General features: G+C 37.6%; 2 protein-coding genes across 2 annotated transcripts in view; both read left to right on the top strand.

Annotated features, from left to right (window-relative positions):
- LOC122968417 (putative leucine-rich repeat-containing protein DDB_G0290503) overlaps window positions 1-24,712 on the top strand; it is a 635,740-nt gene extending 611,028 nt beyond the window's left edge. The window contains exons 5-11 of the mRNA XM_044333613.1: window positions 7,480-8,124; window positions 8,228-8,269; window positions 8,361-8,417; window positions 11,533-12,729; window positions 12,848-14,395; window positions 15,711-16,898; window positions 21,048-24,712. Coding sequence (XP_044189548.1) covers window positions 7,480-8,124; window positions 8,228-8,269; window positions 8,361-8,417; window positions 11,533-12,729; window positions 12,848-14,395; window positions 15,711-16,898; window positions 21,048-23,614 — 7,244 coding nt within the window. The 3' untranslated portion in view covers window positions 23,615-24,712. The remainder of the gene's footprint in view (window positions 1-7,479; window positions 8,125-8,227; window positions 8,270-8,360; window positions 8,418-11,532; window positions 12,730-12,847; window positions 14,396-15,710; window positions 16,899-21,047) is intronic.
- Window positions 1-25,104, top strand: part of LOC122968473 — a 47,028-nt gene that overhangs the window by 2,423 nt on the left and 19,501 nt on the right. The gene's annotated exons all lie outside the window — the stretch shown is intronic.

Genomic DNA, 25,104 nt, shown 5'->3' with positions numbered 1-25,104 from the left:
AGTGCAGTGGACAGACATTATGCAAATATCAGGAAGGTTATGAGTTGATTATATATTTGTGGTCTGTAAAGAGAAATAACAAATAATATATTTAATAATAACATAAAAAACAATAAAGATATTTACTGTCGTCCTTTAAATCAAAAGCAAATAGGACTCTTAGCATGCTAAGAGTATAATCTGTAAATGTTGGCTGCACTAAATGTACAGCGTATAAATATATAATAAAATATACTAACCATATTTAAAGGTACCACAACTGTAGCACATCTGTAAAAACTAACTAACTCACTTCAGGAGGAAGAGCGTCTCATTTCACTAAAAACCTGTTTACTTGATTTCTCTTTTGTCACATCTTTTCCTTGTATTTAATTAAATTAATTATTATTATACAGGGAAAGATTAAAAATAACATTACAGATGTTAAAATGTTTTACATTTAAACTGGCCTGACTCAGTTAAAACTGGTTTACAGCAGGTTCCTGAGGGTTTACTATGAATCCAGATTAGTAGGTTAGCCAGCTGTCTTTGAGCTTAACTCAGGTTTTCCGGTATCACGAAACTGGCTCACTTTTAACTGGGATAAATCACCATGGCAACTTATGCTGAACAGTTAACCTGCTCCGGATCAGGTTAACTTCAGAGGATCAGATCACAACCTGTCAACACCCCGACCTCAGACCAATCAGATCACTGGAAATAGAGTCATCATTCCTACAGGATCCCAACATGGACAAAAGTCCTGAGTTACAATAAAGTGACAAATAAAAAAGAGCGATATATATTTTTATAGGTCAGTAGAAACATTAAATTGTTCCATGTTTCTATTTTCATTCTGGTTTTAAAACAGAGCTTCTAACAAACAGAGAGATCGTTTCCAACACTAAACATATAATGATGATTTTAGCTGCATTTTAATAGTTTAAGTTGATTTTCTCCCCGGAGTGAAGCAGACAGTGTGGATGATTTTACACTCTGATTCATCACTGCAGCTCAGAACAACATGAGACACCTGTGTGATGATAGTTGGAGATAAAATCCAAAGAAAAATAATCCAAACTGTAAATTGGCTTCATGATTATGAAGCAACATTTGGGTCAGATAGACTCATCAGTCATTAACTACTTTTACTCTTTGCTTCAGTAGCAGAAACAGTCTGACATTACTTTTATGTGACATATTCAGAATAGTTTCTGGGGCTTGTTTACATTTCACTTTATTGAATATGAAGTTTTCTGTCCCTAAAACAGAAGTTTTCTGCAGGTACTTGGTATCATCGTTTTATCTCATACTGTTGGGACGGGTAGGAGTGCATTTGGTTATAAGTAATATGACAAAATGAAATTAAATCAAGATATTATTAAGATATTATTAACATTAATTAATAATTTGGACACCAACCGTTAAAGAATCTCACAGGTGGACACAACTGTCAGATTACATAATTAGGAGCATAAGGAATAATTATCAGAGATAATTATTAATTATAAAAAATATATTAATATGATTTAATAATTACGGTGCACCAAACAAACCAAACAAGGTAGTCTCATAATATCTGAGGGATATTAATATTCACAGGTGAACTAAGAAGGGTTGAATTTGAGTTCTGACTCCTTCAATCAGCCACTTTTCACAATTTCAATGACAAAACAACTTCTCTTTAAAGATATAACAGTGTTTATTAAACTTAGCAGAATTAACAAAGTTAACAAATGCTTCATTCAATAAACAACTGACCTAAAATCTAATTTTACTGTAGCAAACACATAAACAACAGCGATGTACAGTGTTGAACACATGCAGGTGAATATATGTGTGTGTGTGTTTGAGACAAGATGGCAACGTGATCTGACGTGAGAATGTTGAGGGTTTAGACGTTGATGTGACTATGGGAGGAAGTCACGTCACGCCAGAACCAAATGGTGGAAGTATGGCGGTGTCTTGGTCAGACAATAGCAAGATGGCGCCACCTGGTGGTCGGCGTCTTGCACTCACCCAATTCCATGTAAAACACACATATCTGATTGCGGATAGTGAGGGACGTTTCCCTTGTTATCTGACCATCACATGTGTAAAAGATGTGTATATGTGTGTGTGCACGTGTGTGTGTGTGTGGGTTAGTCGAAAGAGAGGGAAGAAAGAAAGAGGAGGGAAAGCAACCGTGAGGGCAAGAGAAGCGGTTCCTTTGTCCACAGAGAGCAACAAAGCAACATACTTTCTCTCTCACGGTGGCACAAACACAGCAGTAGTCCTGAGAGGGACAAACACAAAACAGTCTAGTGTGGTGAACACAACTAAACAGGCAGCAAACTAAAACTACTCCTCAGAGTAAAGCATTCACACAACAAAGAAAATGATAGAAATAAAGCTTAAAAAGCTAAAAGCTAACAACAGCACTGATGCTGAAAACAACACACAAACTAACACTGTCTCTGTCCAGACTTAAACCTCTTACTTGGTCCCTTCAGAAAGTGAGCAGGGTGTGTGTTAGAGTCCATCTTTTGGTCCGGCTTGGTTCCTCAGCTCGGATGCTGATGGTGCCGTCCTCGCACTGTTGGCGGACGTTGCAGAGAAAACAGCATTCAACTCAGTTGAAGAAGAGCGGGACAGAGAAGTTATCCTCATCTTCCTGAAGAAATTCCTCTTCTTCCCTCTGCAGGCAGTGAGAGTGCTGGTTGCAGCAGCAATCTGCTCTCGGATCCAGTAATTGTGTTGAGCGAACACTGGCTAAGTCTCGTCTCGTCCGGCGAGGGGAGAGTCTTCCAGTCAGTGGGGGAAAAGCACGTGCACGGGGTTACCTCCTTCAGTAAACTGGCTCATGGAGGCAGCAAAGCTTCCCCCAGCTCAGTCACCATGGGGTGCATGTTTCTCTGGGTGCCCCCAGTTTTTAAAGGGTAGTGACATCCGGGCTGTGTCGCCGGGACTTCCTCTGTGCTGGAGCGTCTCTGCCAATGAGACACTACAGTTGAGACTGTTTTTGGTTTCAGTACCTAGGTGTGAACTGAATAGTGCATGTTGGGATACGGAGTCTGAAATGGACTCCCATTGTCTGCTTGGAGTCCTTTCCTGTTATCAGGCTTTGTGACTTGCATGCAGGCCTGCCTTTGTCTGATGCACATGGAGTATGAGGCCCAACAGTATCATATGAAGTACTTCATTCATGGTTCTGATGATGTCGCTCTTAACAACCCTCCTTTTTCATATGAACAGGCTCATAGCTGGAAAACCCAGAGTTGACTGAGCTGGTTGAACAGCTACTCAAACACTACAGAGGAGAGGACTTAACCCTTGTGTCTCACTTTAATATACCATCAATACAACATATAAGGAACCTAAAAGGTCCACATCAAAAACTGCCATAAAAATATTATATATTAATATTTTTTTCCACTTTCACTGAGTTAGTTTTTTAAACTAACTTCAGTCCTGATCATAACTATCAAATATTTACTCATTTTCAGAATTTGAACCCTTCAAATGTCAGTTTTTTTGATGACACAAATTTTCATAGAAGAAAAAACACAAAAATTGAAATATTTTCAATATACTAAAGGCAAGTGGGATTTTTTTGGATAATCACAGTCTGAGATATGTCAATGATTAGCAAAAACACTGATATTTATGCATCATTATTTTTGTGCAATGTCAGATTAAAAAAAAACACAAAGCTCCCTCTAACTTAAAATAGTTAAGTTAAAGCACTTTTCAGTATTTTTCAGTATTTTTGGAGGGAAGAGATGAAAGAATGTTGACTGTTTAATAAACCATATCTAAAGCTTATATGTTGCATGATGTCTTTCAGTATTATGATATGATGTGTGAATTATATTAAACTTATTAGTTGGCACATAATAATAATATCGTAGCCATACGATATCAGCATCTTCTTATTGCCTGTTATTACTGAAGCAGTTATGTCTTCTATGAAGAGGTGGGAAGAGATGAATATGGAGGTGAGAGTGTATCTGTATAAAGTGCATCTTTGTCAGCAGTGTTAAGTTGAGTTTCTGCAAGTGAGGATGTCAGTCAGAGGGCTGCAGTAGGTAAGAGTTGGGCTGGTTAACGTGAGGAGAATTTACTGAAAATACACTTCATTTCTTTCATGTATCATTAATGAACTGTCATGTAGCAGCGTTTGAACCAACCTCAGTCATGGGTTTGTTTTAAATACATACATGTACATTTTAATATCTCTGTGTCACAAAAGTAGTCATTCCAGTCATATATTTATTAAATTATTTGCAAAATAACCCTTTGTGCCCCTCTAACATCCTCTGTACGTCTCTGGTTTAGGATGCTTAGTTTGGTTTTTGCCCTGCTGCGTCTTTGTGGTGCTGCAGATTGTTTTGTCTGGAAGGAGTAAATGTATGTGTGTGTATGTGCATCTATGTAATCAGGAGGCTTTGAACTTACTTTTCAGAGCAAATAAAAAAAAATCTTTGGAATCACTTGCCCTCTTGTTTCACACACACACAACACACAATCTGGTGTTTTGTGTGATTTTGCTATTGTTTTTCTCCACAATCATGTTTTAAGATACAAAATGTCGTCAGTATTCTATTAACTAAAGGAAAATTGTCTTTGTTATGATCATGTGTGTTAAATATTTTATAAAACTTGTCAATCTAAAAGGATTTTAAACATTTATGTCTCTGAGGTTTGATTATAACTGTGTTTTTCTGTATTTAGATGATGGAAAAAAAAAGCGCAGCAGCAGCCCTGACCGTCCTCGCCCTAACTGTGAGTGAAATGACCCTGAATGAGAATGTGTTCAGCATTTCCTCAAACGAATAAAGTGCTAATTTCTCAAACAGTTAAACCATCAAATGCTTAAACTAAATTAAAATGTGGGTTTGAAGTTTTTGCCTCTAATCCCATCCATGTTCGTCAGTTCAGTAGTGTTACATCAGGGGATCTGAGGATGAAAACAGTGATCTGTAACACAGCAAAGTTTGTTTGTTTTTTAATAAAGTGTTCAAGATTACAACTCAGTGTGGTATATAAATGCACTCTTTGCTGTTTGAGCATAAGAAAAACAGCAAAGCAAAAACTGAAAATTAAACAAAAAGAAAAGTTAGTGTCCTAAACAGGCCCATTAGAGAATAGATGTGAAAGAAATAAAGAATTAATTTGTATATTTCTGTATCCTTGCAGTCGCAGAAGATGTGCAACCCAAGGAGCGCAGCAGCAGCATCCCTGACTATGTTCGCCCTGACTGTGAGTGAAATTACCCTGAATGAGAATGTGTTGTTGAAAATTGCATTTTCTCGAATGAATAAATAAATTCTCAAATAGATAAACCATCAAATGCTTAAACTAAAATAAAGTTTCTGCCTCTAATCCCATCCCATGAAACTAAATGAAAGTGTATTCATGTGAACCTGTAAGTACAAGAAAAAAAAAAAATCTTCTCCTCTGTGGTGGGAAGGAGTTAGAACCAGCACACTACCTACTGATATCATGTTCCTGTGGCTATGGGAAGTGTTGAAAACCAAACACAGCATGAAACTCTGTAGAGCAGATTCAACATAATGTAAAAAAAAGACTTTTTCAAAAACTTGATATTACAACTTCAACTTAAAGTTGGATTTAAAGGACTCATTAGAGTCAGACTGTTTGATGTCAGCAGGAAGATTATTCTAGAGAAAGGAGGCCTGATAAGAGAAGGCCCTGCTGACTTCTTTTTAACTGTGGGGACACACAGGAACTCTGTATTTTGAGTGTAGAGGGCTCAAGATGGAATATAAGGTTTAAGGAGATCAGACAGGTATGATGGGGCCCATTTAGGATTTTATTAGTCATCAGAAGCACCTTAAAGTCTGATCTAACATGGACAGGGAGCTAATGAAGGAAGGCTAGAATTGCTGTAATGTGGTCAAATTATCTGAAAACAGAACATTACAGTTATCACGTCTGGATGAAACAGATGTGTGTATTAGAGTCTCTGTATCAGCCACAGACAGGGAAGACTGAATATTAGTTATGTTATGTAAATGGAAGAAGGCAGTCTTGGTGATTTGATGTGCTCATCAAAAGAGAGGCTGGGATCAAATGTAACACCGAGATTCTTGGCTGCCAAACTGTGAAATCACATAGTTGTTGAGAGTTACTGTCACATGATCAAACAGGTGTCTGTGTCTAGCAGGGCCAACGACCAGCATCTCAGTTTATCAGAATTTAAAATCTGAAATTTAGTGACATCCAGTTTTTCACAGCAGCCAAGCAGGTTTCTAATTTAGTAATTTGAGTGTTTTCATCAACCTTAAATCCCATAATAGGAGCACAGAGGGCGAGTCTGAATCCACAGCAAGAAGATCATTTACTACTCTGGTTAGAGCAGTTGAAGTGAAAGGCCCTGAAAGCTGATTGAAAACATTCAAAAAGATAATTATTGATATGTGGCCTGAAAGTTGACAGACACAACTCTCTCTAGTACTTTAGAAAAGAATAGAAGATTGGAGACTGGTTGATAGTTATTAAGAGACTTTGGATTGAGGTGAGGTTTCTTAAGTAGACGTTTGACCACAGCATAAAGCTTTTGGGGACAATAGCAGTCATAAGTGATAAATTAACAACATTGAGCACTGAAGGTCCCAAAAAGGCCAGAGGTTTTTTGGAAAGTTTAGTTGTTAGAGGGTCGACTAGACAGTTGGTTTAGAGGCTGACAGCAGCTAAGACAAACATTCTCAAAATTTGTAAGAACAGAGACTATCTGGGACTGTGGTGTTACTCACCAGTAGTTATAGAATAGTTATACCTTACAGTGGTATAAGAGGAATACAATACAATATCTGCTCTGGAAACTCTGGTACATTAGTTTGATACGGTAACTAAACAGTGTTTGTGTCCAAAAAAAGCCTCAGAACCTTTCTCTATCTCTTTAATTGTAAGGGTTTGCTTAAAGCTGGATTTATTGTTGTTGAAGTTTGAAAGGTGTGCACATTTGCTTCTCTGTGACCTACAGTTACACATAATACCCTTCTCTGCATAGGTTCTTGGAGATGTTTACATGTATCTTTGGAGAACCATAAATCCACCATAAGATTGAAGCTGTACAGATGAATCTTTGTTCTAATAAATCTGCTCATCACAGGCTCCACAATTAATTATGTAGCCCAGTGTTGTTTCTTCTGGTATGTTAAAGTAGAAGAAGCAGCATTTAATTCAATATAATCTGGATGAAAATATCCTCAAGGCCAGAGGACAGAAACAATCACTGCACATCTGAACTTATTAGAAAATGGATTGAATAAAATAAAGAATTAATTTTATATATTTCTGTATCCTTGCAGTCAGAGATAATCTGCCGCCTCTGAGTGAGTCAGACTGAACTGTTAGAAATTGTTTTGATGTTTATTAAAATTGAATTAAGTGTTTCATAGGTGGAGGGCATGAAATCAAAGATTTAAAAACTACATCACAGATTGATAGAAAATATTACTAAAATAATAACATTTAAATTACTTTTCATTTCAGCGTCTGAGCTGAGGGTTGTTCTGCTGGGGAACAGCTGGTCTGACAGGAGTTCAGTGGGGAACTTCATACTGGAAGAGACTGTGTTCAACACTGAGGAAGAACCAGGCTGCTGTCTGGGAGTCAGTGGACAGATTGAGGAGAAAAAAATAGTTCTCATCAACACCCCAGATCTGCTGCATCCTGACATCTCTGAAGACAAACTAAGAAAACATGTAGAAAACTGTGTGAGATTCTCTGATCCTGGACCTCATGTGTTCCTGCTGGTTCTACAGCCTGAAGACTTCACTGAGGAACACAAGAAGAGGTTACAATCAATCCTTGAACTCTTCAGTGATCAATCATTTAATCATTCACTGATACTGATATCAACACCCAGAGAGCAGAGTTCAGGTTTCATGGAGGAATATATGAAACATCCACAGTTAGGAGACTTGATCAGAAAATGTAGATCCAAATTGTTTTGGCAGAAGAACCTTGAACATCCAGAGCTGTTAAGGATCATGGACCAAATTGTAAAGGAAAACAACGGAGATCATGTGAGCTGTGACGTATTTAAAGAAGCAACATCTGTTTTACCAAGTAGTCATGAAAGCCTGAAACAAGAGGAAGCATCTGGAGTCAACTCTGATCCTGTTAGAGCTGTTGGTGGGTTCAGGAACATTTTTTACTGTGATGAATACAAACGACCTTTGATTAACTTTGAACAATATGTTAAGATTTTTTTTGGTTTACATTTATTTTTTTACAGGGCTGAAATATTTCTGGGATTCAACAAAAAACGTCCTCAACTGTGAGTAAACTTACTAATTATTATCAAGTGCACTTAGACATCTGTAAGATGAAGTTGATGAACTGTAATTGATGGTTTTGTCTTTTCACAGGGTTCATGCCTCATACATCACAAACTCCATCACCACCTGAACGTACAGTCAACCAGTGTAAGTCAATTAAATTCAGTCCTAATAATAAGTTATTATTGTAATATTTTCATTAATTTGATCTGCCGTTCAAAGGTGGGAAACATGATGTATTCTATCTGTGACCATCTGTTTGAATCTAAACTCTCCTTGTGTTGGTGCAACAGCTGTGTCTTGTCCTCCAGCCGGGGACGTTCCTAAAATGCACCGTTCATCTGTTTGCTGTAAAACTCAACCGCTGTGTAATGTTAGCTTGTTACTACATGTTTACTTGTTGTAAACATAAACTGTGGGAACTAGCATGGTTAGCTTGCTAAGAACAACATTCAACAAGCTGAACATTCTACAGCTTTTATCACTTTATTTTGGTAACTTTCTGTTCAGCCAAGCAGCATCCCTCCTTTTCTACTGCTTTTATTGTTTCATCTTTCATTTATAGAAACAAAGATATAAACAATCAATATTTTCTGAGTGAGAGGTCAAACTGGCAGGACAGTCAGGAGCTTCCTCATGGCTTCATCACACTGCCTCCCTGATCTCCAACAACTCTGTCTTTTATGTCTTTGTAGTCTCCACGTGATGAATTATACACGTGGATAACAGTGAACACTTTCACACAGTCTCTCCTTGAAGACGTTCTTAGTGTTGTACTCAGTTTTAAACACAAAAGGTGACAGAAGTTGTTTGAATGGAACTAAAGAGAGTTTTAGAGAGAGTTTAATCCTAGTTTACTTTCACTCCTCCTGACAGCTGACTGATCACTGCATAAAGCAGCTGTGTTGTTAGAAATGTTCTGTTTGCTTGCAGTCCTAAATAATATAATGCATCTCCTGCTGCTTTCATGACATAAATATATAATAAGCATAATCAATAACACATTTCACTTTTAGGCTAGTTGTTACTTTTTATGAGAGATTAAACTGGTTAAATAAGCCACTTAAGAAACTAAATATTTGAATATTGTATTTTATTTATGGACATTTCCTTTTTAAACATGTTTCCTCTCAGATTTCAGTTGTAGGTTCATGTTAGTTTGTCTGGAAGCTGATGGATATCAGTGATATTTTACAGATAATGTTCTTTTAACTGTGATGAGATTCATGACATCAGTGTCTGGCTGGTAGAGGTAAAACCCATGCAGCTCATTATTTATAATTAGCACCTTTTGAGTGTCTTTATTACCAGCATTGCTCATAACATCACCACAACATCATGAAACCAGGCCAATGTTATACAGAAAAATACCCTCATTCATTGGTGTAGTAATTTTAGAGGCTGTGTTATTTACTGGTGGGGTGATGAGTTTATAGTAAATACATGAATCAATAAAGTTAGACATGGACGTGTAGCATTTGAAAGTCCAGTTCAAGTATTATGTGCCCAAATATTACACAGTAACAATAACAATCACAGTTTTTTCTTTAAGATAAAAATTCATAATAATATTCAATACTTTGATGGTAGACAGAAGGAAGGCAGAAGCCAAAATAGACAGTCAACTTTAGAGAAATCAAAAAACTGACTAAATGATTATAAACAGAATAACAGAAACTACACAGCTCACATCTGGAGAAAAAAGAAGCACAGTCATGTAGCACAAGAAATGCCTGAAAAGGTTGCATCCTAAGTGACAGAATATTCCAGACAGGAGTTCTGCTCCTACCAGCTCTGAATGAAGCTTGTTTGGTGACTTTTTTGAGGGTGTATTAATATCAGGGCTGGGTTCCAGGGTTCCTCGTCAGCACTGAAGGAGTGAGCAGCACCAGAGGAGCTACTGTACCTGTCACAGGTCGTCTCCCTCTGCTGTTGTAACTCTCTCTGCCTCCACTTTGTCATTTTCACTACTTTCTGGTTACTTTGACGAGCTCGTTTTATAGTGGAACAATGTGTTTTCATTACACACTGCTAGTGTATATATAGCTCCATCTAAACTAACTTATGCCTATGTCTCCACCTTCATCTCCCTTTTCAGCCTCAATTCTCCCTCAGGAGGAAGTCTGTGTGAATGTGGAAGTTAAAACTTTAATGAGAAATTAAGTATAACACAGTTTTTGTGAAAAAATTACATGAACGTAGCTTCTGTCTGACCTCTACAGTCTGGATGTGAAAGTGTTTGTGTGGAGTTGCTCATTAAACCAGCAGGAATTACTTTCAATCATCAAACTCTTGATCTCTGTCAGATCAGAAGATCAGAAGAAATTCATCATTTCATACAAATCTGAAACACATGATGCTGTAAAAGTGGAACATCGACCAGCTGCCAGGAAACATCAGTGAGGAGGCAGCTCAGGCCGCCATGGTGGACTAAATTCTTTTATATTTAATGAAATTTGATGACTATATTTATTGATTTATTGATTCTGTTTTTTATTGAGAGAATAAATCAAATTTAAATAGTTTTACATATTTCTCTTTCACTGACTGTTCTCTATTTTTCTTTTGTTTTTAACCAAAGAGAAAAAAACAACAACAACATCAGTAAGAGACAAAAAATGGGAAAATGGCAACAGTAATAAATGAAATGAAATGAAATGAAATGCAATTTTAAATATTACCCGTCCACCCCTGGACAAGTGCAGTCACTGTAATATTGTCATGCACTAGATATTGCAGCATATTAAATTAAGACAGTGCACCTGTACATTTAATAAAATATCAAAGGTAGTGACTTTATATCAAGTAAGTTTCTGTATATTGCATAAGAACAGCTGTTAGTCACATTATATGCATATATGTATCCATACATGCACACACATGCATACGCATACATCAATAAGTACATATGAACATACAGTATACAGACCTGTTTTCATATTTATACGTCCATCTATAATTGATGACTGTATTTACAACAAATAACTGGTTCTATAGGATCTCCTGGACAGATTTCTTGGCACAAGAAATACATTACAGTGATATACGCGTGTTTTAAAGTGACTGACCACCACAATCATGGTGACTTGTTTACTTCCACCTGCAACTTGTGTTTGTCTAGCTCTAGATCTCAGATTTGTCTGTAATGCTGTTTTGTCATCATGGTTGAGTACCTGCTGTGTTCTAGTGGCTGAATTTGACTCACCTGTTGTCACCAACTCTGAACTGTGATAATGTGTTTTTTCTCCTTGTTGTTTTACAGTCTCTGCACCGAGGATTGTGCTGGTGGGGAAAAATGAAGATAAAAAGGCAAAACTTGGTAACTTCATTACTGAAGATCAAGGTTTTCATTTCCAAATAAAAACAAAATCCAAACACTGTGTTGCCACCTGTGGAGAGTGGAGAGGAAAATCATTGACTGTGGTAAAAACTCCAGACATCTTCAGTCAGTCTGAGAATAAACTGAGAGAAGAAGTGATGAGGTGCATAAATCTTTGCTTCCCAGGACCAAATGTTCTGCTGCTGTTAGTGAAGCCTTCTGAGTTTAAGGAAGAGGACAAAAAAACACTGAAGTTCATCCTGAGTTTGTTTGGTGGAGATGCTTTTAAACACTCCATGGTCATCATCACACACAAGGAGAATGAAACAAGTTTCACTGTGAATCAGCTGATTAAAGACTGTGGAGGAAGACACTACAACATGTTTGAAGATGACCACAGACAGTTAATGGAGAAGACTGAGAACATTGTTCATCGAAACAAAGGAACCTTCCTCACCTTCACTAAAGAGACCATTAAACCAGTTTTAAACCTGGTTCTGTGTGGGAGGAGAGAAGCAGTGAAGACTTCAGCAGTCAAGGCCATTTTAGGTCAGACAGAGCTTCATTCAGTCTCCAACTCATCAGAGTGTATTAAACATCAGGGAGAGGTGTGTGGACGTCGGGTTTCCCTGGTGGAGCTGCCTGCCTTGTATGGAAAACCTCAGGAGGCAGTGATGGAGGAATCATTCAGGTGTATCTCCCTCTGTGATCCTGAGGGCGTCCATGCCTTCATCCTGGTCCTACCTGTGGATCCCCTCACTGATGAAGACAAGGGAGAGTTAGAGACCATCCAGGACACATTCAGCTCTCCAGTCAATGACTTCACCATGATTCTGTTCACTGTGGAGTCAGATCCTACAGCTCCAGCTGTTGTTGACTATGTAAGGAAGAACAGAGTCATCCAGGAGCTCATTCAGAGCTGTGGAGGAAGACATGTTGTTCTCAACATCAAGAACAAGCAGCATATCTCTGAGATGTTGGATACTGTGGAGAAGATGAGGTCCAACAAGGATCAACCATGTTGCTATACAACACATATGTTTGCACATGCTCAGATGGATAAAGTCATACAACAAGAGAAACACATCAATATGCAACAAGCTGAACTTGAGAGGCTGAAAAAGAAGAACAAGATCACTTGTAAGTAATTTAAATTCACGCATTTTTTCTGTGTCCTGAATTACAGTCTTGAGTCTACAACACTGAACTGTAGCAACTGTGAACATTTAAAGTAACTCCAGTTGTTCTGATGTTGCAGGTGATGATGAGAATCAGAGCTCAGAGAGTCTCAGGATTGTGCTGCTGGGGAAGACTGGCTGTGGAAAGAGCTCTTCAGGAAACACCATTCTGGGAAGAGAAGAGTTTAAAGCCAAATCAAGTCAAACATCAGTCACCAAACGTTGTCAGAAAGCACAGAGTGAAGTAGACAGTCGTCCTGTCGTTGTGGTCGACACTCCTGGTCTGTTTGACTCCACTTTGTCACATGAAGAGGTTAATGAGGAGATGGTGAAATGCATCAGTCTTCTGGCTCCAGGACCACATGTCTTCCTGTTGGTGTTACAGATTGGCAGATTAACACCAGAAGAGAAGGAGACATTAAAACTCATCAAGGAAGGTTTTGGGAAGAATTCAGAAAAATTCACCATCATTCTTTTAACTGGAGGAGACAAACTAAAGCGTGAGAACCAGTCCATTGAAGAATACATTGAAAAGAAATGTGATGATTCCTTTAAGAAGCTGATTGATGACTGTGGAGGAAGATACCATGTGTTTAATAACTGTGATAAAGAAAACCGCACACAAGTCAGTGAACTGATAAAGAAGATTGACTCCATGGTGAAGAAAAATGGCGGCAGCTGCTACACCAATGAGATGCTGCAAGAGACCGAGGCAGCAATAAAGAAGGAAGTGGAGAAGATCCTGAAGGAGAAGGAAGAAGAGATGAAGAAAGAGAGGGAGGATCTTGAAAGAAAACATAAAGAAGAAATGGAGGCAATGAAAAGACGAATAGAAAAACAGAAAGCAGAAACTGAACAGGAGAGAAAACTGAGAGACAAACAACTTCAGGAGAAGGAGGAAAAGATTCAGAAAGAACATGAAGAGAGAAAGAAAGAACAGGAAAAGAGAGAAGAAGAAGACAAGAAGAGGAAAAAAGAGGAAGACATTCAAAGACAGGAGTGGGAACAAAAACTTGCAGCTTTGGAGGAAAAGATCAAGTTAGAATCAAAGGAAAAACAAAACATCGATAAAGAGCTGAAACAGAACAGAGAAGAGATGAGAAAAGAACGAGAGGCCTGGGAGAAGAAACAAAAAGAAATGTGGGAGAAGCAAAATCGAGAAGATGAAGAGAGACGACAGAAGGAACAGAGAAGATTTGAAAAGCTCCAAAAAGAACACAAGCAGGAAAGAGAGGAATACGAAAAGAAAAGAGGAGAAGAAGATCAAATCAGAAAAGAACAAGAGGAGAAAGAGAAAAAAGATTTAGAGGAAAACTACAAGAAAAAAATGGATGAAATGAAGATGAAATATGAAGAGGAGGCCAGAAAACAAACTGAAGAGTTAATTGAGTTCAGAGAGAAACACACAAAGGACTTGGAAGCTCTGACAGAAAAGCACATGAAGGAAACAAAGGACATGAAGCAAAAACATGAGAGACACATGCAAGAGGCAGAGGAGAGACACAGCAAAAAGTGTGAACTGTCAGCTGATCGCTCAAAACACAAAGAACAACGTCCAAAAGAAGAAATAGAGGACTTAAGGAAAAAGCTTGAGCGAGAGAAGAATGAGCTGAAAGAGAAACACTCAGGTGATTATGAGAAACAGAGCTCAGAGTTTGTCAGGATTGTGCTTTTTGAAAAAGCCTGTTGGCAGAATATCAAGGCAGCAGGAGGAGGATCTCAGGTGTTATATAATGTTTTCATGGTTAATCAGATAAAATTAACCATAAAAACATTATAGTTTTCATGGTTAATTGGATACAATTGTGTCATGGTATTTGACTTGATTTTAAGTGGACAGAGGGACAGCACATGTCCTGTTCCTCATATGGAGGCAGTGACTGCTCATCTAATTTTAACTGATAGGTTCCGTCTCCTAAAACAGAAGTGATGTGTAATCTCCTTTATTGTATCATTACAGACAGGCAGAGACAAACGACAGCATAGCTTTGAGTGAGAGGTGTGGCAGCAAAACTGTATGAAAAGTGTGTCATAAACCAAGAGTCAGGTGTTCATATGAGCAGTGAAAGAGGTTTTCCTCACTGTAATCATTCCTCCTGTTCATACTGGATATTAAAAGATCCTTCAAATGTGCTTTCAATGGAAGTGACGGAGGCCGAAATCCACAGTGTGTCCACACAGTCATTTAAAAGTTGATGTGAAGCTTATATGAGGCTTCATCAGTCTGAGTTAGTCATATCAAGTGGATATCTGACACATTTACAGTCTTTTTAGCATCAGATTCCCTCTTTGTGTTTCCTCGGACAGTGTTTCCCTGTTGAGCTGCAGGTGGAAGTATAGTAACAAAAAGAGGAACTTTGGCACTAAAAAGACTGTAACGTTGAAAGATATCTACTTGATTTGACTCATTTGGAAGCTGAAGCTTCATGTTAGCTTCAGATAAACTTTTAAATAAATTTTTTTACAGAAGGAGGACTGTGGATTTTGTCCTCCATCACTTCCATTGTAAGGTCATTATGAAGGGATCTTCTAACGGTCAGTATGAACAGGAGGAATGATTACAGCAAGAAAAACAGCTTTAATGTTCATTTAGGCTCCTGACTGTTGATTTAAGACAGAAAGACAAAAGCGTACCTTGGAATAATGTTGTGAGAGGCTTTGCTTTCATTTAATTGGTATTTTAAGTCCATCGTGCAACCCAGATTAATCATGAATAACATGGTAAAACATCACATTTTAACATGCTGACACTGAATTGCACTAGAATTTTGCCAGAACCTAAAGATGACTGAAACAGATCTCAGGTGTAGACAAACAAAGTGATTTCAGCCTCATAGTGAGTTTATGTCCACAAGTTTTTACAACGTGCTGTTTATGTGTGATCGCTGCAATCATCAAGATTCATTTGTATTATTTTATCTTTCTCTCTGTGTTGTATTACAGCTTCTGCATTCAGGATTGTGCTGTTGGGGAAAAGTGAGGACAAAAAGACAAAGATTGGTAACTTAATCATTGGGAAGCAAGGTTTTCATTGCCAAAAACATTCACCTATCAAACAATGTGTGGCTTCCTGTGGAAAGTGGAAAGGAAAACCAGTCACAGTTGTTAAAACTCCAGACATGTTCAATGTGTCTGAGGAGGCTGTGAGAAGAGAAGTGAAGAACTGTGTGACTCTTTGTCCTCCTGGACCAAATGTTCTGCTGCTGTTAGTGAAGCCTTCTGATTTCACTGAGGACGACAGACAAAGACTGAAGTTCATCCTGAGTTTGTTTGGTCAAGATGCTTTTAAACACTCCATGATCATCATGACACATGACAGGATGGAAATGAATGTTAATAAACTCCTTCAAGACTGTGATGGAAGACACTACAACATGTCTGAAGATAAGTATGGATTGTTAATGGAGAAGATTGAAGAAACCGCAAATAGAAACAATGAAATCCTTCTGCATGCATACAAACTCATTAAACCAGTTTTAAAGCTGGTTCTGTGTGGGAGGAGAGGAGCGGGGAAGACTTCAGCAGTCAAGGCCATTTTAGGTCAGACAGAGCTTCATTCAGTCTCCAACTCATCAGAGTGTGTTAAACATCAGGGAGAGGTGTGTGGACGTTGGGTTTCCCTGGTGGAGCTGCCTGCCTTGTATGGAAAACCTCAGGAGGCAGTGATGGAGGAATCATTCAGGTGTATCTCCCTCTGTGATCCTGAGGGCGTCCATGCCTTCATCCTGGTCCTACCTGTGGGTCCCCTCACTGATGAAGACAAGGGAGAGTTAGAGACCATCCAGAACACATTCAGCTCTCCAGTCAATGACTTCACCATGATTCTGTTCACTGTGGAGTCAGATCCTACAGCTCCAGCTGTTGTTGACTTTGTAAGAAAGAACAGAGACATCCAGGAGCTCATTCAGAGCTGTGGAGGAAGACATGTTGTTCTCAACATCAAGAACAAGCAGCAGATCTCTGAGATGTTGGACACTGCGGAAAACATGAGGTCCAACAAGGATCAACCATGCTGCTACACAACTCAAACATTTGCATGTGGCAAAATGGATCAGATTGTACAACAACAGGAAACCATCAGACAACTACAGGCTGAGCTTGAGAATCTGAAAACAAAGACCACAGAAGCTGGTAAGTACTTCAATTATATAATCAAACTTAATAATAATACTTAATAATTTCTGTTTCCTGTCAGCCTAGGATACATTATAAGCTTGAGTTTATATATGAATACAGTTATAACTCTGGGTCAAGTTTTTCTGGCTCCAATCAGAGTCCTTTAATATTAGATCTGATTCTTGTATTTATATAGCAGTAGAGGATATGCAATGTTGATTCATTACGTATCAGACAGAGACTGTCCTCCCAAAAAAAACGATACAATGGGTCGTAAATGCCAGTGGCCCAAAATGACTAACAAAACTCGGGACTATGTCACAGGAAACCATAGTTAATTTCCCGTTTCCAACTGCAACTTTCATATTTCTAGCTGCAAGGCAAGAATTTTTAAAAAAACCATTACTACAATTGTCCCCTAACTATAGCAATGTGGTTATTATTGTAGCCAATGTGACGAAGGTTACCTAACATCAACTACACACCAAAATTCCTGCTAGCCTCCTCTCTCCCAGCATATTTAAAAAATGCAGTGGAGGAGTGGAGAGCAGTGACTGTAGTGTGTAACGCAGGGGGTCAGAGGACACTGAAGGTTTTTCTCAATACAGAGTGAAGCAAGTCTGGACTGTGTACTTGAACTCCTGCGGTGGGAAGTTCAGCTCGGGAATACAAACTCCAGAGTATGGGAGGATGGAGTAGCTACTCATTTACAGTTGGAACAGCAGCGTTCTTGCTGAAAGCAGGAAATCAACTTGTCACTGGTGATCACGCCTTTACCTGACTGCACTGTAACAAAATAATCCCAACTCACATCTTTTGGACAAAAAATAACCTGATTGACAGTGAGATCCAGTCAATGATGTTTTCCAATCCATAATGTAGCTATAACAAAAATCCAATCTATTATGTAGTATGTCTACAGAGACATGAGAGCCAGCACTAAATTAACTAAATAAAGGGAGAGGACCACATGTTGATGATTAACTGGTGATACATGCATGTGTGAGACAGATGTGTGGTAGTTGTGGCTTATTAGGACACATTGTCAACTAACCAGGAAATAAACATTCTCATCACTTCACCTCTCTATCACATTCTCTTGTCTGTGCCTGTTGAAGCATTGCAATAGAACATTTTTACTGAAGCATTGATTTTGGTCTCAACAAAAATACATGAGGAAATACAAGACTGCTGAACGTTATAATGTATCATCACTGATGCCTTAAAGCTAAACCACAGAGACATCAAGGCAGCAGGAGAGACAGGAAACCATGAATCACAGTGCTAATTGTTACATTAACATACAGTAATAAAACCTGAATGATGTGAGGGAAAAAATAACAATAATGGTGCCAATTCAGGTTCAAATATGCAGCTCAACTTTGTGTCTTGTTATATAGTAACTTCACTTCACCCATTTATATGACATGTTATAAGGAAAGACAACAGTACTGCTCAGTAGTGCTTGTATTTAAACACATGCAGTGCAAGATGATCCAATTTCAGTTCCTATTTGCAAAATGAATGTTGACAGTGACTCCTAATTTGGATGAATGAGTTTGCTAAATAATGTTAAATATTGTGGTGAGAGAAATAAAAGTCTGTAGCCTTTGATATGAAACATGATCCATGGCAGAAGTATCATATATTAATCAGGTGTATCACACTTATCACACTCACACTATTAAATTGCTCTCGAATTGACTCGACATCAGATTAATTACAAAATATGATACAAGTTTTAAGTCAACAACAAGAAAATTCTGTAAATGATTCACAGTGTTTTGAACAGGTGTTGACACAGTCACCTTCTTTGTCATTCCTTAGTCCTCATTTCAAGCATCTTGAGATCAGCCTCAGACACACTCAGCAGCTCCCCACATCTCTGAAAATGTTGGAGGAAATTTACAAATAGACATTATTTGGATAAATTGAGGACATTTAAATCTAAATATTTACTTTCTCACCTGAAAAAACATTTAACCCCTAAACCATACTGACAGTCCTTAGGAAAATTATAACAACATCTAGCCTAGAAAAGTGATTTTAAAATTTGTGACGTCATCCTGATGTAAAAATGTAAAGTCTGCAAAATGAGGAAGCAAATCTGGAAGCTAGAAAACTTTTTTATGAGCAGTTTTCATTTAAGTGAGGAGGCGCCATCTTTGACACAATTTAGCTCTCAATGTTTCCTTGATAAGAGCAAGAACACTTCCGCTCATTTGGACTGTATTCAGCTAGATGCAGACTTTGAATTGGAACAGTACTGCTGTGCTGTGACTGATGATGTTTCTAAAAGAACAAAAGTACAGACAAGAACACAGATTGAGAGAGGACCACAGCTCTGTGTAGCATGAACAGCCACAGATATAAACACATACCACATCTGGGCTGTAGGATGTTAGACTGGAACTACTTGAACAAACTGATGGTAAAACTTAGTGAATGTATCATTTATGAAAACAGTCTGGGAAATGTCAGTAGAGTGTTTATGAAAATATAAATATTAAAATAGAATTGTGAAGTATGCACTGACATTTGACAATTTTAATAGGCAAGGAAAATGTATTTATATAGCACATTTCAACAATAAGTCAATTCAAAATTCTTTACATAGAGCATAAAAGGCATCAAAACAGAATATAAAAGCCACACAAGTAAAAAGACATAAAAACAATCAAAAAGTGTTAAATTTGGAAATAAAAAGAAGCCAAAAGGGAATAAGACAGATAAAACAAGAGAATAAAAGTTACAGTGCAGTGTAAAATATCAACCCTCAAATTTGGTTTAACAAAAGGCAGCAACAAACAGAAAAGTCTTCAGCTGTGATTTAAAAAGAACTGAGAGTTTTTTTTAAATAGTCATAACTATTAAAAAAAATGTATTGAATATTCTATACTTTTCAAATCATCATAGTAGCCATATAACAATGCAATATGAAGACAGAAAACACTTTTAGGATAATTACAACATGCAGGCTCAGGTTTAATTTATTTTAGTAATAGTTACTCATTTAAACTAATACTACTAACTAATTTTTATGACAACCCAAACTGCTGTAAAATTGATGAATTAACTGACATTTCAGAGTTGTGACAGTTGTAAGAGTGAATAGACCTGTAACTCAATATACATGTATACATTCAGAGCCTGGATGTATAGAACATTGATAGAACTGCATTCAAAGATAGTGTGAGAGGATCCTCTAGAGAGAAGACATCTCACTCTGTTGGAGTTGTTGGAACTACAGAAACACTCTGATTGTACAGTGATGTTACAGAGTGGAGCTTCTTCCCTCACAAATGATCTTTGGTTGAGTAAAGACACACAAACTGACAACAGACAAGTTTCATTTTGTCATTCACAGAATGAATTAGTGACAGTTGATATGAGTTTGTCATTTTTACTGCTGAAGGTGACTTTAAATGTGTCTAAACATGAGAAGCTGTTCGCTGAATGTTTGTGTACGCAGCAACGTTGCCAATGAAAAGAGAGTTATGGTGGAGTTGAACAAATCTGTTTATTTTTCCAACCAGGACATCAGAATTGTGAGTCTCTTGCACTGGTGTTCCCAAATATTTTTTCACAATCGCACTTAAATCTTTTTCTTGCATAAACGAGCAGAATGCTGTACTGTAGGCTGTAAAGGAGAGCAGTGCTACTAGCTTGGTGAGATGGACAAGAGTAAAGTAATGAAAGGATCAAATTTTCAGCTTTATTTAAGTCGACACTATTCTTTCAAATATTCCCCTGATCAGCCTTGATATTGATCCTCAGGATCAGCCTGAGACATCTCATAGACCTTCTTTAATGTGATGTCATCTTTTTATTCCTTTTAATTTTGAATAATTTATATTTATATTTTTTATGTTTTTTACTGTCTTTTTATTTTTCATCATCTTTTTGTCTATTGTCTACTGTGTTTGTGCATCTTTTGTCTTCTTGTTGTGATTTTATCTTAACTTCTTCTTGCTTTTGTTTTGTTTGTCTTTCTGTTGTTATTTTGCCTTCTGAGTTTCCTGTTTTCTCTTTGTCTGTCAAAGCTCTTTGTAAACTCTGTTTTTAAAGGTGCTGTATAAATAAAGTTATTACTATTACTATTATTATTATCTCTAGTTATAACTATCACTATTTGAGGTAACTCTTGGTCTTATTGTTTCACAGGTGATGATGAGAATCAGAGCTCAGAGAGTCTCAGGATTGTGCTGATAGGGAAGACTGGCAGTGGAAAGAGCTCTTCAGCAAACACCATTCTGGGAAGAAAAGAGTTTGAAGCCAAAACATGTCAAACATCAGTCACCAAACTTTGTCAGAAAGAACAGAGTGAAGTAGACAGTCGTCCTGTCATTGTGGTCGACACTCCTGGTCTGTTTGATTCCACTTTGTCCCATGAACAAGTTAATGAGGAGATGGTGAAATGCATCAGTCTTCTGGCTCCAGGACCACATGTCTTCCTGTTGGTGTTACAGATTGGCAGATTCACACCAGAAGAGAAGGAGACATTAAAACTCATCAAGGAAGTCTTTGGGAAGAATTCAGAAAAATTCACCATCATTCTTTTAACTGGAGGAGACAAACTAAAGCGTGAGAACCAGTCCATTGAAGAATACATTAAAGATGGATGTGATGATTCCTTTAAGAAGCTGATTGCTGACTGTGGAGGAAGATACCATGTGTTTAATAACCATGATGAAGGAAACCGCACACAAGTCAGTGAACTGATAAACAAGATTGACTCCATGGTGAAGAAAAATGGCGGCAGCTGCTACACCAATGAGATGCTGCAAGAGGCCGAGGCAGCAATAAAGAAGGAAGTGGAGAAGATCCTGAAGGAGAAGGAAGAAGAGATGAAGAGAGAGAGGGAGGAACTTGAAAGAAAACATGAAGAAGAAATGAAAGAAATGAAAAGTCGAATAGAAAAACAGAGAGAAGAAATTGAACAGGAGAGAAAACTGAGAGAGAAACAACTTCAGGAGAAGGAGGAAAAGATTCAGAAAGAACGTGAAGAGAGAAAGAAAGAACAGGAAAAGAGAGAAGAAGAAGATAAGAAGAGGAAAAACCAGGAAGAAATTCAAAGACAGGAGTGGGAACAAAAACTTGCAGCTTTGGAGAAAAAGATCAAGTTAGAATCAGAGAAAAAAGAAAACATTGGTAAAAAGCTGGAACAGAACAGAGAAGAGATGAGAAAAGAACGAGAGACCTGGGAGAAGAAACAAAAAGAAATGTGGGAGAAACGAAATCAAGAAGATGAAGAGAGACGACAGGAAGAACAGAGAAGATTAAAAAAGCTCCAAGAAGAATATGAGGAAGAAAGACAAGAATATGAAAAGAAAAGAAAAGAAGATCAAATCAGAGGAGAACAGCAGAGAGCAGAAATTGATCAGGAGAGAAAACTGAGAGACAAACAACTTCAGGAGAAGGAGGAAAAGATTCAGAAAGAACGTGAAGAGAGAAAGAAAGAACAGGAAAAGAGAGAAGAAGAAGACAAGAAGAGGAAAAGAGAGGAAGACATTCAAAGACAGGAGTGGGAACAAAAACATAAAGATCTGGAGGAAAAAATAAAATCAGAATCAAAAGAAAAAGAAAACATTGATAAAGAGCTGATGCAGAACAGAGAAGAGATGAGAAAAGAACGAGAGGCCTGGGAGAAGAAACAAAAAGAAATGCAGGAGAAACGATATCGAGAAGATGAAGAAAGACGACAGGAAGAACAGAGAAGATTAAAAAAGCTCCAAGAAGAATATGAGGAAGAAAGACAAGAATATGAAAAGAAAAGAAAAGAGGAAGATCAAATCAGAGGAGAACAACAGAGAGCAGAAATTGATCAGGAGAGAAAACTGAGAGACAAACAACTTCAGGAGAAGGAGGAAAAGATTCAGAAAGAACGTGAAGAGAGAAAGAAAGAACAGGAAAAGAGAGAAGAAGAAGACAAGAAGAGGAAAAGAGAGGAAGACATTCAAAGACAGGAGTGGGAACAAAAACATAAAGATCTGGAGGAAAAAATAAAATCAGAATCAAAAGAAAAAGAAAACATTGATAAAGAGCTGATGCAGAACAGAGAAGAGATGAGAAAAGAACGAGAGGCCTGGGAGAAGAAACAAAAAGAAATGCAGGAGAAACGATATCGAGAAGATGAAGAAAGACGACAGGAAGAACAGAGAAGATTAAAAAAGCTCCAAGAAGAATATGAGGAAGAAAGACAAGAATATGAAAAGAAAAGAAAAGAAGAAGATCGTATCAGAAAAGAACAGGAGGAACAAGAGAGAAAAGAATTAGAAGAAAACTATAAGAAAAAACTGGAGAACATGAAGACAAAGTATGAAGAGGAGGCCAGAAAACAAGCTGAAGAGTTCAATGAATTCAGAGAGAAATACAGAAAGGACTTTGAAGCTCTGATGGAAAAACACAGTGAGGAACTCAAAGATCTGAAGCAACAACATGCGAAAGACATGAAACAAACACAGGAGACACACAGCAGAGAGTACAATCTGTTACATGATCTCTCAAGCCACAAAGAAAAGGAACTAAAAAAGGAAATGGAGGGCAAAGAGAGAGAATTAAAAGATGAAAGGGAAAAAATGGAGGGCAAAGAGAGAGAATTAAAAGATGAAAGGGAAAAAATGGAGGGCAAAGAAGAACAAATCAGACAACTGGAGGACTTAAAGAAAAAGCAAGAACAAGAGATAAATGATTTGAAGAAAAAATACAAAGATAAATGCACCATCTGCTGATGATTCTTCTCACTGCAGAAACTCTATGATTCACTGTGATGTTACAAACTGAACATCATCAATATCTTTGATCACATAGAATCACAGTTTGAAGAGAATCTGACTGCTGCTGTTTAGTAACTTGTATTAACAACAGAACAAAAAGGACATTTATCAAATACTCTTCCTCTTTTATTATCACATCTCCTGGATATATTTTTGAAAACTGAAATCACTCAAGATTGTGTTCTGTTTTTTTGTTTTTATTTTACTTTTACATTCAGCAAACTTAATTTACTAGCAGCTGTTAATCAGCTGACATGTCAGAATGATACAGAATAAATTAAAAATCATTTCATACATGCAGATCTTCAACTACATAACAATAAACTAATAAATAGTCATTTTCCATATTAGAATATCCTCATAAATATAAAGTGTTGCACTGGTTTTATGTCTACAGTAGAACATATACATTTGACATCATCCAGCAGTGATGCAGACATTCGACACCTCACTGGTCATAGATGACATATAATAGTGCCGTCTAACATTTAATGTATTCACATAAATATTATGTTTAAGAGTTTGTATTGGGGAGGTCTGCAGTCTGAGGGGTTAAACTCACTTTGTCATATTAACACTTAGGTTTGGTGTTCGGTGTCATCAGGGGAACTGTGTGTGTGTGTGTTTGTATGTTGTATGTTCTTCTCTCTCTGTTTCTCTCTCTCATTCCTCTTCTCTCTGCAGGTGATGTCAGTAAATAGTTTCTACCTGTGGGTGTCTGTATGAAAACTCATTGGCTGATATAAATCTGAAGGCACCAATCATCATCCAGAGCTCTCTACAGAAGAGCAGAAATCAAGATCAAGAGCGTCTCTCGTTCTCTGCTCTTGACTTGTCTGTTCCTGAGCTGCTGCTTCTCTGTTTAAGCTTAAAGAGTTTAAGAGGTTTGTGGTGGGAGGTTTAGGACTTTAGATAAGTTGTGCTACTCTGTACACTTTCACTCATGTAGGAACTGTTTGTTAGATACTCGAGGTTTATTGGTTGGTGTCTCCACTGTGATGGTTTTTATTGAGTCACTTTGTAGATGAGAAAGTTGGGTTTTTGTCTCCAGATGTAGAGATTAATCATTTAGGGAATGTTTGTGTTTATTGTAAATAGTCAAATTGTTCATTCTTCTATTCATCTACTTTGATTCTTCATGCTTCAGTTTGGCATCAATGGAGGGAGGAAACTAAAGCTGCACTGGAAGCTTATGAAGGAAAGATCATCAAGTCTAAAGGATGAAGACACTGAAACTGTTAGAGGAGCAGTAACAGGACTTTAAATCAATTCTGGGATTGATTCAAAAAGTGATGATTTGTTGTGTATTTTACAAATGATGAATGTAAAGATAGAACTGAATATGATGTTTAGTTTGCAGTGATCTGTATCTGTTCTGTAATGATTCTTTGGGCAAATCAGGAAAAAGGACAGAAATTCTCAGAGATGTAAGTTAACAAAGCAAC

The sequence above is a fragment of the Thunnus albacares genome, chromosome 2 (assembly GCF_914725855.1).
Source record: "Thunnus albacares chromosome 2, fThuAlb1.1, whole genome shotgun sequence".
Lineage (NCBI taxonomy): Eukaryota > Metazoa > Chordata > Actinopteri > Scombriformes > Scombridae > Thunnus > Thunnus albacares.
This window is presented reverse-complemented; position numbering and strand designations above follow the sequence as displayed.